The sequence below is a fragment of the Gallus gallus genome, chromosome Z (genome assembly GCF_016699485.2).
Source record: "Gallus gallus isolate bGalGal1 chromosome Z, bGalGal1.mat.broiler.GRCg7b, whole genome shotgun sequence".
Classification (NCBI taxonomy): Eukaryota; Metazoa; Chordata; class Aves; order Galliformes; family Phasianidae; genus Gallus; species Gallus gallus.
In genome coordinates, this window is record NC_052572.1 from 66,379,289 (window position 1) to 66,394,091 (window position 14,803).

The window sequence follows — 14,803 nt, forward strand, 5'->3', positions numbered from 1 at the left end:
GGTGAATAATTACTAAATTTCTGCCATCTCCAGAACACAAAGTGCCTTCTCATTCTGGCCCAGAAGCACAGTCTCAACATTTCTTACTTCTGAGAAATTACTTCAGTTTTCAATATTAGCCTGCTCATTTGCTGGTGATGTTTCCCAGAATAACAACAGAGAGCATTGTACCAATTCCTCATCAGAGGCAAGACACCCTGTGAAAGAAAGCAGCTGTTACTGGCCACTGTTCAGTCAGCTGTGTCCTAAACATTTATTTCTCCTAGGCCCCATTGCTAAAAATAAAAATTAAAAACAAAAAAAAACAACCTTTGAGGAAATATTGTGTGCTGAAAATATAAAAGCTCAGTTGCAACGACTGCCATTTGTCCACTGTAGTGTGAAATAAAGCAGTATTTCCCTGACTGAGTTTTTTGAAATTCATCTGAACTTCTGTAACAACTTCCTGACTTTCCTGAATGAATTTGCACTGTGCCTCTTCCTCATCCTATTCTGACACAGGAAACAGAGAAGACAGAGCAGGTGCCTCTTTCATAGGATCACAGAATCACAAAATGTTTTGGATTGGAAGGGACCTTTCTTGAGTTATTTACATTGCTCCAGTGGTGGCCTGTCCTCTTCAGGACTGCAATTATTACTTCATCACACCAAGCAGCTGCAGCAGCCACTGCAGGCTATTTTGGGCATAAAACCATTCCAGTAGCAGCAGGCACAGCTGTCCTTCAAAAGAGCAGGTCTGGGGTTAGAGGTGGCATGTCTTGCTTTTGTTGGCAGTGCTATCAGGTACAACATGTGTTTCTTGTTTTGGGGGGGAGAGGGGAGATGGATATTGGCCAACAGGGAGCACAATGAACATATCTCCATTCACAAGAGAAATGGTGGCAGTGAAGTAGCCACCAACATGGCACTTCATTTTCTCTCATCCTTCTCCATTTCACATTCACTGTCTGCACTAGTTTTTTGTATTTCACTGGCTCACAACAACGAGAGACAGTGAGGAAGGCAGATTCTGTCTCCTATCCTCACACGTGAACCAGGTCATATCAAGGGTGCAGCAGCTTAATTTCACAATGTACCTGCAAAGTACCCTTGGAGGACAATAAATCTTCTGTGTCAGACCAGATGGAACTTTATGCTTGAACAGAAATTCCACCTTTTCCATACAAAAATCAAAACATTCCCAACTGATATGAAACAATGTGATTAAATTTTCTTTTTTCCTGCTTCTTTTGTTTTGGAGCTCAAACTGAAGGTTAGTTACTTGCACATCTCTCCTCAGAGCTCTTCTTTTAATTCAGCCACTGAACCTTAGCAGAATGATACCAAGTTATATTTAACCCAGTCATAAAACATCTCCCAGTAAATGTTTATAAAACATCTTTAATGTCTTTTCTAAAGAATATATTTAGCTTGTGGTAAACAACAGTAAGCAAGTCAGCCCTTCCAGCAAGTTCTCTACTTGTTTGAACACTGTTAATGAACTGGGGCACTACAGAGCTGGCAAGAACTCAATAGGTGCTGCAGGCCACAATGGGCACCCTACTACTAGACTATATCTGTGTTATTTCATTATTAGCTATATTAATATCTCTAAGAACAAAAAGCCAACTGACAGTTCTATAATATACAAACAACCCATGCAAAAAGAACTGGCCTTTCATCCCTTTCAGCCAACAATAGTATTTTTAGCCTTTTTTATCCCTATGTGAGATGTTTGTTATGTTAGATATTACTCCAGGCTTGTTCCTTGCCCACCCCATCTTTCCCCCCAACACTTCCCACATTTAAAGGTCACAGACTTGATAAATCCAGAACCGCCTGACGAATAATTTTATGTGTTGAACTTACACAAGGTTTGAGTCATCTGGACCCATTCCCTCCTACCTCAGCTAGTTTATTGAACACCAATCACACGACAGTGACTTTGCACTTTGTTTGCTTTGATCCAATTATCTAATACAAAGCTCCAGCAACTATTGTCAGGGCTGACAACTTAACACTCTGCTGTCTAAGCAATGAAGCCACTGGGGCTCGTAGCACAAATCTAACTGTTTCCTGTTCTCTGACACCAGATGCAGTAAATTACATTTGCTCCCAGATCCCTGAACTCCCAACCCTCTATTCACGAACAGCAGAGCCAGTTCCTGGGCGGGACGGAGCAAGCAGAGTAGCTGGTAAGTCTCAAGGAGCGAAGCTTTATAATACCAATCCACTAGCCATGAACTCTTCTTTGTTATATTTCCTTAATTGGTCTGGACTCCTGATATCATTTAAATGCCAGGAAATGCCATTTGATTCATATTTTGTAAATAAGTCAAGGCTTTTTAGGCAGCAGTGTGTACTCTCAAAACAATATATATTGACCAAACACAAGCAGCATAGGAAATGTGTCAATTTTTTTTTTGTGGAAACATTCAGTTCCTTCCATCCCTGCTTAGGAAAACATACAATATCCAGACCATGATTTTACCTCCTCCACTGTACCCAAGCAACACCCCTCAAGATGAATGAGACATATAGGCACACACAAGCCTCCAGTTGTGCTTCAAACCTAAATGTCATTTTATACCACTTTGTTACCATTCTTTCTTCTTGAGAAAAAGTGTGGGGAGAATTACAACGGTGTGTTTTGTGCTTGCAGCCATACAGAGAGTTTTCTAACACTTATTTTTTAGACTTTGTACGTGTCCTAAATGTACCGGCGTGACCGTTAAAAGCTGCATGTGTTCCTTATTTTAAAGAGCCTTCTTCTCTAAGCAGTGTATTCCCTATCTCAAAACCAAACTGCTGGTGGCTTCTTAAGATATGTCTAGAAGAATAAGAAAAAAAATAAAAAGGTGTCTATCATGAAGAATGAGTTAGTAAGCATAGCAAAGCAGTTTTTGCAGCTAAGACACTGTAGACCACTATGGGATATGCCATTTTGTTCAGACATCCTGTTGCAAGCCCTACTAAAAGCTTCTCTTCCACCAGTGCTTACCCTAATATGTCTGAAAAGCAAGTTTTTCACTGTATGTTTTGTGCCATTTTGTCGATACCAAGAATACAAACATTTCTTTCACTCTTTGGATGACCAAGAAGCCTTGTTCACATATTCCTTGAGAAGAGTATTGTGTGTGATCAATAGCTTAATGAGAAGACACTAGCACATGCGCTCAAGGGTAGACTGTTAGCATCCATATGCTCAAAGTCTATTAAGATTTTTTTTAAAGAATAGCCTCAGAATTCCTCTGTTTAAAGCCACGTAATAGGCAGAAGCCGGTTCTTTTCATATGTACATTGGGATCTTGTTGTCATGAAGCACTGTGTCATGTTACACTTTAATTAAAGCTTGTACAGAAGGATTGTCCCCGTGAATGCAGGCTGTCATCTTCAAGTACTCCTTTCAGTTTCAACTCTATTGTCAGACAGCTTTGTATTGTATTAATAGAGCACATTTTGCAGTAAATAAGCTCTAGTTGAATAAAGACATTTTATAAATCTGCATTAGTTCAGTTTTCAGCTATGTTGACAAGCTGGGCTGCTAGATTTTCCTTTAGAGAACGAGCATTGGGCATATCAGTGGATAAACAGGGTTCTGTTATTCACTTCTCCCAAGGCAATGTGCTTCACTAGTGAACAGCTTTCCAAGACTTTCAGATATATTTATGCATTTACTTGCAGAAGAACTTTAATGTGATCTCCAGGATAGGTCATAAAGCACAAGTTATATCAAAAATACTACTGCTAAATTATTGTAAATAAAAAGAAAATGTTGACAGTGGCAAATGTTTAAGCAAATTTGACAAACACCAAGTACACAAAGATATGACCACACTTGTTAACTTTCTAAATCAGATCTATCTTTATCACAGACTGTTCCATGCAGTGCTGGAACTTGTTGACCAAATTCTTCCAAATATGTAGGATATTGTCAGCTACACCCATTCTACAATACCTGAATTTTTCATCTAAAGATATAGTGGTGTTCATGATGCACCACATGATTAATTGAATAATGCTGATGAGAGATTTCATTTTGAGAATACATTAAAAAATATTCTACTACATGAGAATAGTAAGACTGAAAGAATGCATTTTATGTGTAATTTTTAGTAGTAATGGTGTTTAAAATACAAACATAGCATGCTACCCTGACTCTCGGGCAATTATAATTCTATATTCACTTGATAAAAAAGGCAGGAAGAAAGCCAAGACACCAGTTTCTGGTGTCTCAGGTAAGAAAAATCATGATTGTGCCATTTAGGTTCATTGGTGGAAACCATCATCATAAGTTTCACAAACACTTTTCATTGCTTGTGGTAGTTCGTAAGTGTGAATGACTGTTCAAGAATGTCTTCATCTATAAGCAAGGAGTATTTAAACTGAGGAACACACTTCTGCTTCTGGAAAATCTGTGAAGCCTTTGCACATTTTTCTTTGAAAAGCTGTCCAGTGAGATGCCATTATGTCTCAAAATGAGGGTTAGAGTGATGAATACTATTCCTGCTATGTGGTCTCAACTACTTTCGTCTTATTGCTGCGTCTTTTTTAACTGCTAGAAAAAGTTTATTTACTATTCTAAAACAGCATCCCTCACACATGGATTTTTATCCATTGTTTCGTGGTGCTTTGAAAACTGGTTCATTATTACTTTTTTCTTCAACTTTCCCCTTTGGAGATGATGCTTAGAGTCTCATTCAAAGAAGGGAGAGAGCGCTTCAAGGCCATTTTATACATTCTATTAACCTGCAAACAGGTCACAGTTGAAGTCTTGGTATCTAAGAAGAGATCTGTCCTGTCACAAGTCTACAGGAGAAATTATCTCATTCCCAAGTGATTTTGTTTTCCTACTTGTAGAACAGGGGTAAAAAAAAAAATGGTTCTTCACCCCTTTAAAATGTTTTGAATGCCATAGATGGAAGAGATAAGCAAGTACAAGTGTTTATCAAGTCTGGGTGTTACTTGCAGCAAACAAAACTTCTTACCAGCTAACTGGTAGTTTGATGACAGAAAAGGAAAAGAATGTAAGGAGGTTGCTGGAGATTAGTTTATCTTTGAATTTTGAGGCAAGTTCAGAAGGGAAAGGCTGAGACCAATCTGCATGCTATCACTTCCCTTTGTCTAAAGTACACCTAACCTCAGTGCTCTTAGCACTCCTGACTGACCAGATGCAGTTCCACATAGGGTGAGCTGGATGTCCCATCTGACACAGGTATGCCTTGCCTCCAGCTACACAAAAAGCTGTAAAATAGTAACTATCTCTGTTGACAGCATTGCATCCCACCTCTAACGTAGAGCACTTGACCCTTTAGAAGCAGCTGACAGGAGAAGGGGCACCATAGTTTTCTTTGTCTGTTTGGCAATTAACCATTCACTGGCTTTTTTTGTTGTAACATGCACTTCCTTTCTTGTTTTCATTCAAGCTTTGTGCACCATGGAAATTAATGTGGAGAAAGACAAACAGACAGGAGAGACCAAGATTGTCTCTGCTTCACCTGTTGGCCCAGATGAGGCCCATCAAAGAGGATTCAAAGTCTATGATGATGGTACCAAGGTAGTCTATGAGGTTCACTCTGGTGGCACAGTGGTAGAAAATGGAGTACATAAATTAAGCTCAAAGGACGTAGATGAACTTATGCAAAAAGCTGGACAATCAAATGTAAAAGGAGGGTATGAAATAATGACTGTGTCAGACAGAAATGCAGTAGCTGATGGAAACCTTAGCCATATGAAGGAGCAAATGCTCTTCAAGGAGGCAAAGCTGGAAATGGTACACAAACCAAACAAAGGGCATGCTGTGAATTCCCAGCCCCAAGACAAACCCCGTGGTGGCGAAGTTCCAGAGGCCAGTGCAGATCAACCAGTGACAATGATATTTATGGGCTACCAGAGCATTGACGATGAAGAGGAGACAAAAAAAGTGCTGGGCTATGATGAAACCATCAAAGCAGAGTTGGTTCTGATCGATGAAGATGATGAGAAGTCTTTGAGAGAGAAGACAGTGACAGACATCTCCACCATGGACGGGAACGCCGCTGAGCTGGTCTCTGGCAGGCCCCTGTCGGACACGACAGAGCCCTCCTCTCCTGAGGGGAAGGAAGAGAGCCTGCCCTTGGAAGCTGCCCCAGGTACACAAAAGAAAAAGCGCTGTCAATGCTGTATTGTCATGTGAACACCTTCTCCTTCCCCACTCCGGCAGCTCCTGCTCCATCACTTACCTAGACCTCATTGTACTTCTAGCTGCAATACTGTGAACTGGAAGTGAATGCCTCCATTGCCTTGCAGTTGGGTTGCTTTGATTTCTAGTTCTTCAGGAAGAGGAACACATGGTTATTTTCCCATCAGACGTACACTTTGGGGTTCGAGGAGTGGTTGGAGATTTTATTTAATTTTTCTCCTTAATATTGCAGAGTGAGAGATAAGTGGGAAATGGAACAAATGTTTTCATATTTATTTGATCTATACATATATAATATATATATAATGAAAACACTTTTTACATTTTCTTTGGATATCTGGCAGGCTTGATCAGTTTCCTAGAATTTTGTGGGAGTCTGAATTTCACAGCAGCCAGATATGAGAGCCTTAAAGAAACGTCACTTCTCTTTTTTAAGACAAAAATCACATTTAAACATTATTTTATAGATGCTATTTTTTATTTCTCAGGGGAAGACTTAGATCATTTTACTGTTTTAATTTGCTAAAACTCAGATAAGTCCTTCCTGAAAGGTTTGCATAGTTTTATTTTATAGTAGCTTTTCAGTTTAGTTTGCGGTGTCACAAAAATCCATCAGCCATTTCTGCTTATTGGTAATACCAAAAGTGGACCTTAATTATTCTTTCTAGGAAACGTATGAATGATAATTTTGCCTTATACAAATCTTCCAGATTACAGTATTGTATGTGAACTTCATCTCCCCAAATTACAACTGAAATTAACTTGACAAGAAAAAGATGCAGCTGTAACACCAACTGAAATGGGGTTACTGATCTAATTACTTGCCTTTCAGTAACCCTACCAATGTTATATATGAAGTTTCCTGCTGAACTCCAGTAGAGGAGAGATACTGCTTTCTACTTCCCTAGAATATAAGTAATCTTCTCTCACAGTCTGACCCTGCTCGCACTGAATTCAGTGGGGAAATTCTCAGTGCTGGAAATGTGGGCAGGGACAGATTTTTATTTTGTATTAGGAAACTGTTATTTCTCATTGAGTGCACCTCCAGTGCACTGACGTACTGACAAGTGATGGGTCTGATCCTGCCATGCTTACCTAGCCAAAACTCCTGTGGAGGCCTACTGGAGTTTTGTTTAAGCAGCTGTTTCAGAAAGTGATCCTAGCGCCGTAAGGCTAACATTTTCAAAAATGCTGGTGGTTTTGGATGCTTCACTTCCTGGTGTGGGATACTTCAGAGAGGCCTGATTTCCAATAAATTTTTCTTCTGCCCTCTGAAAATCAGGCCTTTAAAAAAACGTCCCAAGGTTAAACTTTGAAAAGGCGAATGCATCCAAAATCAATAGATGTTTCTTTATTTCTCGGTCCATTGTTTCTTCTAACTACAATGAAAAAGCAGCCAGCTTTTTCGTGGTAAGTTACTATGAGCCTGATTCTTGTCTCACATTGGTTTTGCTTAGGTGCAACTTCACTCACTCTGGTGAAGTTAGTCTGGATTTGTAACAGTAGAAGTGAGACTGAAAATCAGGATTTGTATTTTCTGATAGTGTTAAAAATACTGAAGAGTATTTTGAAGTGTCTTTGAACTATCAGACTTTAAAAATGAATAACACAACAGAAAAAAAAATATTAAAAAGAAAGAAAGAAAGCAAGCAACAACAAGCCTCTTTTCATTCTGAGGTGGTTCGTATGGTATTTCTGTACTTTCTTGGATGGTGCTTTTACTGCATTAATTGTTAGTTCAGAGCATCTGATTAAACAGTTCTTGCTCTGTACTCTTTTCTTTCTGTGCCAGTAAAAAAGACACTTGCTCATTACAAAGGTTATATGAGGCACACTAAAAACAGACACAAGAAAATGCAAAAAGTAGTTCCTATGTAAGATCACTTAGCTGTCAATACGGAGTTGGTCAATGTAACTTTTCGCCACTGCCCAGGTGACAGTAATAAAAAATGGAAATTGGTGATTAAGAAAAGAGAGCTACATCCATCTGACACCTGCAGGAATTATGCTGGCCTCTGTATTTGCTTCAGTGGCCTGATTTAACATGTAATAGATTTCTGCATGTTCCCTCAGCCTCCTCTGGGGCTTTTGGATGAGAGAAGGACCAAACCCAGCAACAGAAACTCTGAAAATCATCACTTGACTCAGGCCTACATGATTAACAGTTGTATCAGAGAGGAGAATGGCTGCAAGGTTGTGCACTGTGGTAATTATTACTGATGGCTGTTTGCTAGAAACTGTGTTGGAGATTAGCAGCCTGTATTTTTGTTGGTTTGGAATGTTTTGGGTTTTGTTTTGTTGTTTTTTTTTTTTTTCCATAAATGGTAACTATTTACAAATCTCAACATTTCTTAAATCAAGGCCATGAGCTTTCAGCTCTATCACATGGCTTCATGAAGTGGTCCTCAAGTTTAGCAGACCAAGGTGTGGGTAGTTGACCCCAGAGGCTGAGCTGTCCTGGCTCATCCCATTACCACTCATCAGCCTGGCCATGGTAATCCGGACCCTGACACCATCACACAAAACCATTTCAGGGCTTTTTGTGCTTTTCCCAGGAGCTATGTGAGGTCACTGCAACTCAGCTGAGGAGCACTGACCCATGCAGCTACAGTCACGTTACTGTAGCTTGGTCCACCCCAGGCACTGTGCAATGGGGAAATAGCCAAGGCTTTGACAGGGCGTGCTTAGGACTTCAAGAGCTGTAAGAACATCGTGACATAAACCAGAGGGCACAGTAAAACAGTTTCCACTTCATTCCTGCTCCATGAGGGCCTCTGGAGCCTGACTCAATCTATTCAGGAGCCAGTGGGAGGCCCACAGACATGCTTTGCAATAGTTCTGTCACTCTGGGGCCAGCTCACCTCACCTCAAAAACACATCTTCTGAATCTCTCCTCCTGGTCTTGCCAGTCATTCCCCCTCTCGGTGTGATCCTGCCTTCATGGCCACCCTCACCTCCTCCCAGCCCAACCTTTTTCCCTACCACTCTTCTCTTTACAGACATTTTCCCCACAGTCCTCTGCTCATGACATTTGGACTTGACTCTGGACATTCTTAGGTACCACTCCTAATCCGATCTGTCCATCCTTCTCTTCAGTCTTGCTCTCTCCTGGCAGATGATCTTCTGGTTCAACACAGACTCAGCATTTTGGGGATGACTCCCTTAGTGTCCAGCTTTGGGAGATGCATGCTGAGGCTGGGACCAGAATGCATCTCATACCATGCATCATTTGAGGCACAACGTGGTAGGGAAATGGTGGCATGTGAGAGCTCAGAAGTGGCCCTTCAGTGGTTAGAAGTAGAGCACAAGCCTTAAACCTTAAACCTGCCAAATACCTACTGCTCTGTACCTGTAGCTGACAATGAGTGCCTAGGAAGGCCAGTGTTTTTTATGTGTTAATACGAACTTCATGGTTAACGGGCCATGACAGATCCAAAAAAAAACCTGAAGGTGTGTTTGCAAAGGGTTTGTCTTTGTTAGTCAAAGGTAGTTCCATATCTGAGGTCAAGCAAAACACAAAACAAAAGCAAATCAGTCTGAACTCAGAGAGCCTTAGCTACACTGCCTGAAACATGCTTATTCCAATCATTTTCTTCTGCAAGTGCAACAGCCTTGCTGGACATCAGCTTGTCCATACTAGCCATTACACTGCAGCCAAATTACATGGGAATTCCAGTGTGTTAGCATACGCTGATGAATGTAAACTGATTTCCAGGGCTTCTTTGGGCTTTGGAAGGCATGAATTTTCCCTATGCCCTCAGACAGAAGTGGAAGTACATGCACAATCAGATGTGAAGGAAGAGGTCCACTCTACAGTAAAGCAGAGAGATTTTCTAAGGATTATAATGGGAGTTTTTCGTAATGTTTTGAGCAAACTCCCTGTCTGTTTAACTTATGCCATCATCTGTACATTTTCAATTTCAGCATGAAGAGATACAAAAAAGTACAGTCAGAAACTGATTCAGTGTTAACATTTTGCCACAACAAACTGCTCGCCTTAATTTTTGTAAGGAAAACAAGGAAACTCTTTTCAGCATATCTTTTCCTAAAGTGGAAAATAGTAACCTATGAAACTTTTTTATATTTTGTATTTTCTAAGTTTCTATGAACGCAGTTTCCATGTTGTCCCTTGTTTTCATTCAGGGACTGTTTATTTTCAAACCACTGCATTTTACTTCCTTTTTTTTCTTTCTTTCTTTTTTTTTTTTTTAAACAGAAGAAAAATACAAATCAGAAAACACAACATTGGAATTAGTGGCTAGGCAATCTCTTTCAATTACAAGAATATCAATACAGAAAGAAAAGAATTACAGGGTTGTTTTCTTTTTTTATTTTCCCGTGGCTGATGTACTGTATGGTATATGTTTACAGAACTCCTCTGGTCTGCCTTTGTGATGTTATCTAAATGAATGACAAAGTAGGTATGATGTGCCATTTGACAGTTTGCCTTAGCACTCTTGGGTTTCCTTCTTCTTTTTGTATCTTCGTTTCTTTTTTTTTTTTTTTCCTTTTTTTTCCCCCCAAAAAGTGCAGGCTGTATCCCAAAGCTGTATAAACACAACATTATCTTTCAATCCCCAGCAAGAGAAGAGTGCACAAGCCCTTCTCCATGAAGCGTACCTCTACTGATGCAATAAAAGACCCCAGTCCTGCAAACAGAAACACATATGCCTAACTCCACTGTACGTAGACCTATTGCAGTCAAGAGGACTACTCATGGGAGGAACGTGCATGTAGATGTCTGCAAGATCAGGGCATGAGTGATTAATACAGGGTGTAGTTTGGGTGTTATTTGTGTACCTGTACCACTTTTATGCACTGCTGAGTTTGCCCAGAGGGGTCTAAACCTAGAGGCTAACTCTGAGTATTGCTACTTCTGCTAAGAAAAACATAAAGCAAAATGGTGCTGAGCATCCAGTGGGATCAGGTCCTGAGTCAGCATTGCTACCATGGCAGTGGTATTTTTGAGGAAACATTCAGTGGGACTTCCCTGACAGCTATTTTGTCAGTCCCTGCCATTCTAAGTTCACTGCTGATTCCTCAAGCTTAAGATCAGAAATACAACTTAATTGGAGCAGGAAGATGGCATACAAAGTCGCTAGAGAAATAAAAGGTGTTCTACCTTTTCTCTTAGTCCAAAATCTAAATGGTGTACTTGGAAAGTAAGTGGGGATATAATAGAAAATGTAGTATTTTACATTTGTGTATTTTTTTAATGAATAAATATTTTTGTAATGAGATACAAATCCTAAATAGGGATTTGAGTTTCTGAATATCATCCTATTCGTGACATTGAGCCTTTGAACTTTTTCATACATTGATGACAATGCCCAGCTTCTTGGGATCTTTTGTAGACCTAACCACATTTTTGTCCTGGAAATAGGATCACAACACTTTTTAAAGAGTAACAGTATAAGAGTAGAATCCAAAATACCTGCTATGAACACAGCTAAATAAACTCATTTATTCTCCCCTCCTCCTCCCCCCCACCAAAAAAAAACCAAAAAAGGTGGACCTGTACTTTCTATAGATAGACAATTTTATCTAGAATGCCATCACGGTAGATAATAACTACTTACTTTCAATAGACAGATATAGCTAAGAAGAACTGTAATATGTTTTTTCACTTTGTCAAACTTTATCCAACATGAGATTTCAAAATACAAGAGATGGTGGCACTGGAAGGAGTAGAACAAAATCATTTGGACAAAGTGGAGAATTTTCCAACAGGCTAAAATGTGGCGTCTTACATCTTTTTTAAACTCGCTCTGTTTCAGCTAGTTCTCTCTGTCTATTAGGAAATTTAGGATTCTCTCAGATTACGTTACACAGGCCTTCTGGGCAGCAAGAAAAAACTTTAGTTCTGAGCTTAATCAGAAGTTACAGGCTATGACAATATCCAACATAAAGGTGGACTGTAATTTTTGCATGTAAACAAGTTGTATAAAATGGATGAATTTATTAAGTTTAGAATATGAATGGATTGCCATTTAGTCCAAAGAGAACATAAATCCAACTTGTAGTATAAACATATAGTAGTATCTTACTTGTAAATAGTGACAAGGGTGCATGAAGTATTTAAAAATGCCCCATGTGTTTAAAATCAACAGCATCACAAAACTGAGCCTTTTTCCTCATGGGTTCAAAATGTCTTGCAAATTACATAATTCCTTTCCTGTGGTGGTTCCAGTTAAGCTGCTCAATGGATTAAGACTATGTTACATTTCTTAAGGGCAAATTAGTGAAAAAGTCTGATCCCCTCCCCCCAGTTTGCAAATACTTCTTTCATGTTAGGCAATATTGCTGTTATTGTATTGCAAACCTTCCTCTGTGATTGTTTCCCAAATGCTTTGTAAAGCAATTTTTAGATTTTTTTTTTTGTAAGGTCTACCTTAGAAATTGGAAAAAAAAAATAATCAGAGTGACCTAAGTAACTCATGTCCATCAGTCTGGATACATTCGTATATCCTTAACTTACACTGTAAATTAAGTGACTTAGACCTGATCTTGAATACCTTGCAATGTCTGTTAGACCTAAAGACTTGCTCGTAAGCATACAACTAAGCACCCAAACTGCCCTCTTTAGTTTAATGGAATGACCCATACAAGTGAAATTTAAGGACATGAACAAATGCTTATGGGGTCTGGGCTTCAAACAATATTGATATAAGCAAGGCTTATGCTGCTTTCACTGCATCTCCTCGTTCCTTTAATTAGGTAGGCTTTTTAAGTGGTGTTGTGAAACTGGTGCACTTTTCTGCAGAGAGGTGTATAGAACACGACCTCCTGGCCAACTGCATTTGAAAGCAGATTAATGCCTTCTGGGCAACCAAAGCCCCTGGTGGCCTTGAGGAGGGCTGAGCTGAATTTCATGCCTACACACAAACACAAAGTAAAAGAGGCAGTGTGAGTTTTTCTTCCAAATTTTTTCCTTTGCACGCCTCTGCTCCAGACTCTGCCTGTCCCCTGTCTCTGTACTTGCTCTCATTTCAGACACCATTGCTCAAATACTCCTTTTTTTTCCCCTCTGCTTCACTTTTTGTGGCTCCCTATGAGCAAAAATGGGGGAAAGAAGAGAGAGACTAGAGCCAAAAATCTCACCTCATGCATGTTTAGGTGAGTCCCAAGTTACATGAAATGGCAGCATCCCGTCCTCGATTTTTGGACTTCTTCCTGCATTTTCCTAGATTTGTAGGGCAAATCTGATACCAGAGGAGCATTCTCTGTCTACTCATCCAGCATCCCCCGAGGCACCACAATAGCCTTGCTATTTAGGTAACAGTGCTTTCTTTCCATTCCTATGGGAACATGTTAAACCCCCCAAGCCAGGTATGAGCTAGATAAGCCCAAGTGCATAAGATACCAGCATCCAGAAGCCTCTTCAGGGGAGCAGAAGACAAACCATCCCCTAGCTGTCATTCAGCAGGCTGAAGGAGCCAGGAGAAAATGTGAAGTTCCCCACAGACCGATCCAGCATACAAATGCACTCTCAGTAAAACTAGCTGCCAAAAAGCTACTGGTATTCCTCCAAGTTAATGTGGTGGTCAGAGAGGCAAACTCAAAAATAAAGAGGGTTCTGTGCAACCACATAAAGTCCCAGTTGGACACAGTGCTTAAGCTCCACTGACCTTAAGCAATTGCTGAAAGCGTAACACATACTTAAGCGCTGTGCTCATTAGGGATAGCTTCGAGGGGGTGTTAAGATCTGCCTGCACCTATGGTTAAGGTGTTTAACTGAAAATGGGCTTGAATTTTGTCACTGTATTTTGCCAGTATGGATGCAGGCACCAATTAGGGGCAGACAGAAGAGAGAAATTTATTTGAAAGCTTTTTATGGCCACTGAATCTCTGTACAGCAAAGGTAGCCAAGCAAGAGCAGGTCAGGATGAAGGCAAAAGAACGCTTCTGAATGTTTCCTGCCCTTCCCAACTCCGTTCACTCCATAGACAATGAATGACTCTTTATAGGGGTTCAAGAAAATGTTGTGTAAAATGCAGCTTTTATGGTGAATGTAGGTTGTGGTTGAGATTTTTTTTAAGCTTTAGTCTCCCACTTTCTTTGTGAGCTAATGTAAATAAAATCCCATTTTGTTGGGGAAAATCTGCTGTGCTAACACTGGATTAGAATTGCTGGGGATAGCTGCTGTACTTTGTAACCTGAAGTGTACTTTTTTGACTGTTATGTTTTTTTTCTTCAGATTAAAAAAAAAAATGAGTACAAAAAAAAATCAAAAATAAATAAAACAAGAACACTGCCAGCAACAGCCATGCTGTAACTGTGGCTTCTCTCTTTTTTTTCTCTGTACAGTATTACTAGTAAATAAATCTGCCTTTTCACTGCGCCTACCTCTGTGTCTTTTTACTGTGTTTCTCTCTAACCACCACTCTTCAAAATGCTCTGTGATCTCAAGGGCACACCACACTGGAGCAGCCCCTCTCACTAAAAGAAATAAAGTACTAACTCCACAGTTTGTTGTTTTTTCTTCCCTCCACTGCTGTACCCTGCTGTTCTTACTGTTATTTCTCTTAGTTCCTTCAGCCCATATTAACTCATCATGCTTGTTACTCTCTCATTTCTCTTTTTCCTTTCCATCTTATGTGGTACTTTGGCATGCATATCACGGACCAGGTTGCTCTAGGACTT

The 14,803-nt window shown here is 39.9% G+C and overlaps 1 protein-coding gene across 10 annotated transcripts in view; it reads left to right on the forward strand.

Annotated features, from left to right (window-relative positions):
• The window catches only part of PALM2AKAP2 (PALM2-AKAP2 fusion), a 248,857-nt gene that overhangs the window by 104,986 nt on the left and 129,068 nt on the right, over window positions 1-14,803 (forward strand). For 3 of the 10 annotated variants that reach the window (NM_001396576.1, NM_001396577.1, XM_040655290.1), the window contains exons 6-7: window positions 2,073-2,174; window positions 5,406-6,110. The exons of 3 other annotated variants lie outside the window; for them this stretch is intronic. In NM_001396576.1, coding sequence (NP_001383505.1) covers window positions 2,073-2,174; window positions 5,406-6,110 — 807 coding nt within the window. Of the gene's footprint in view, window positions 1-2,072; window positions 2,175-5,405; window positions 7,774-14,803 lie in introns of those variants that run through there. 4 more of the 10 variants (NM_001371548.2, NM_001396578.1, XM_040655300.2 and 1 more) reach the window with 2 other exon arrangements.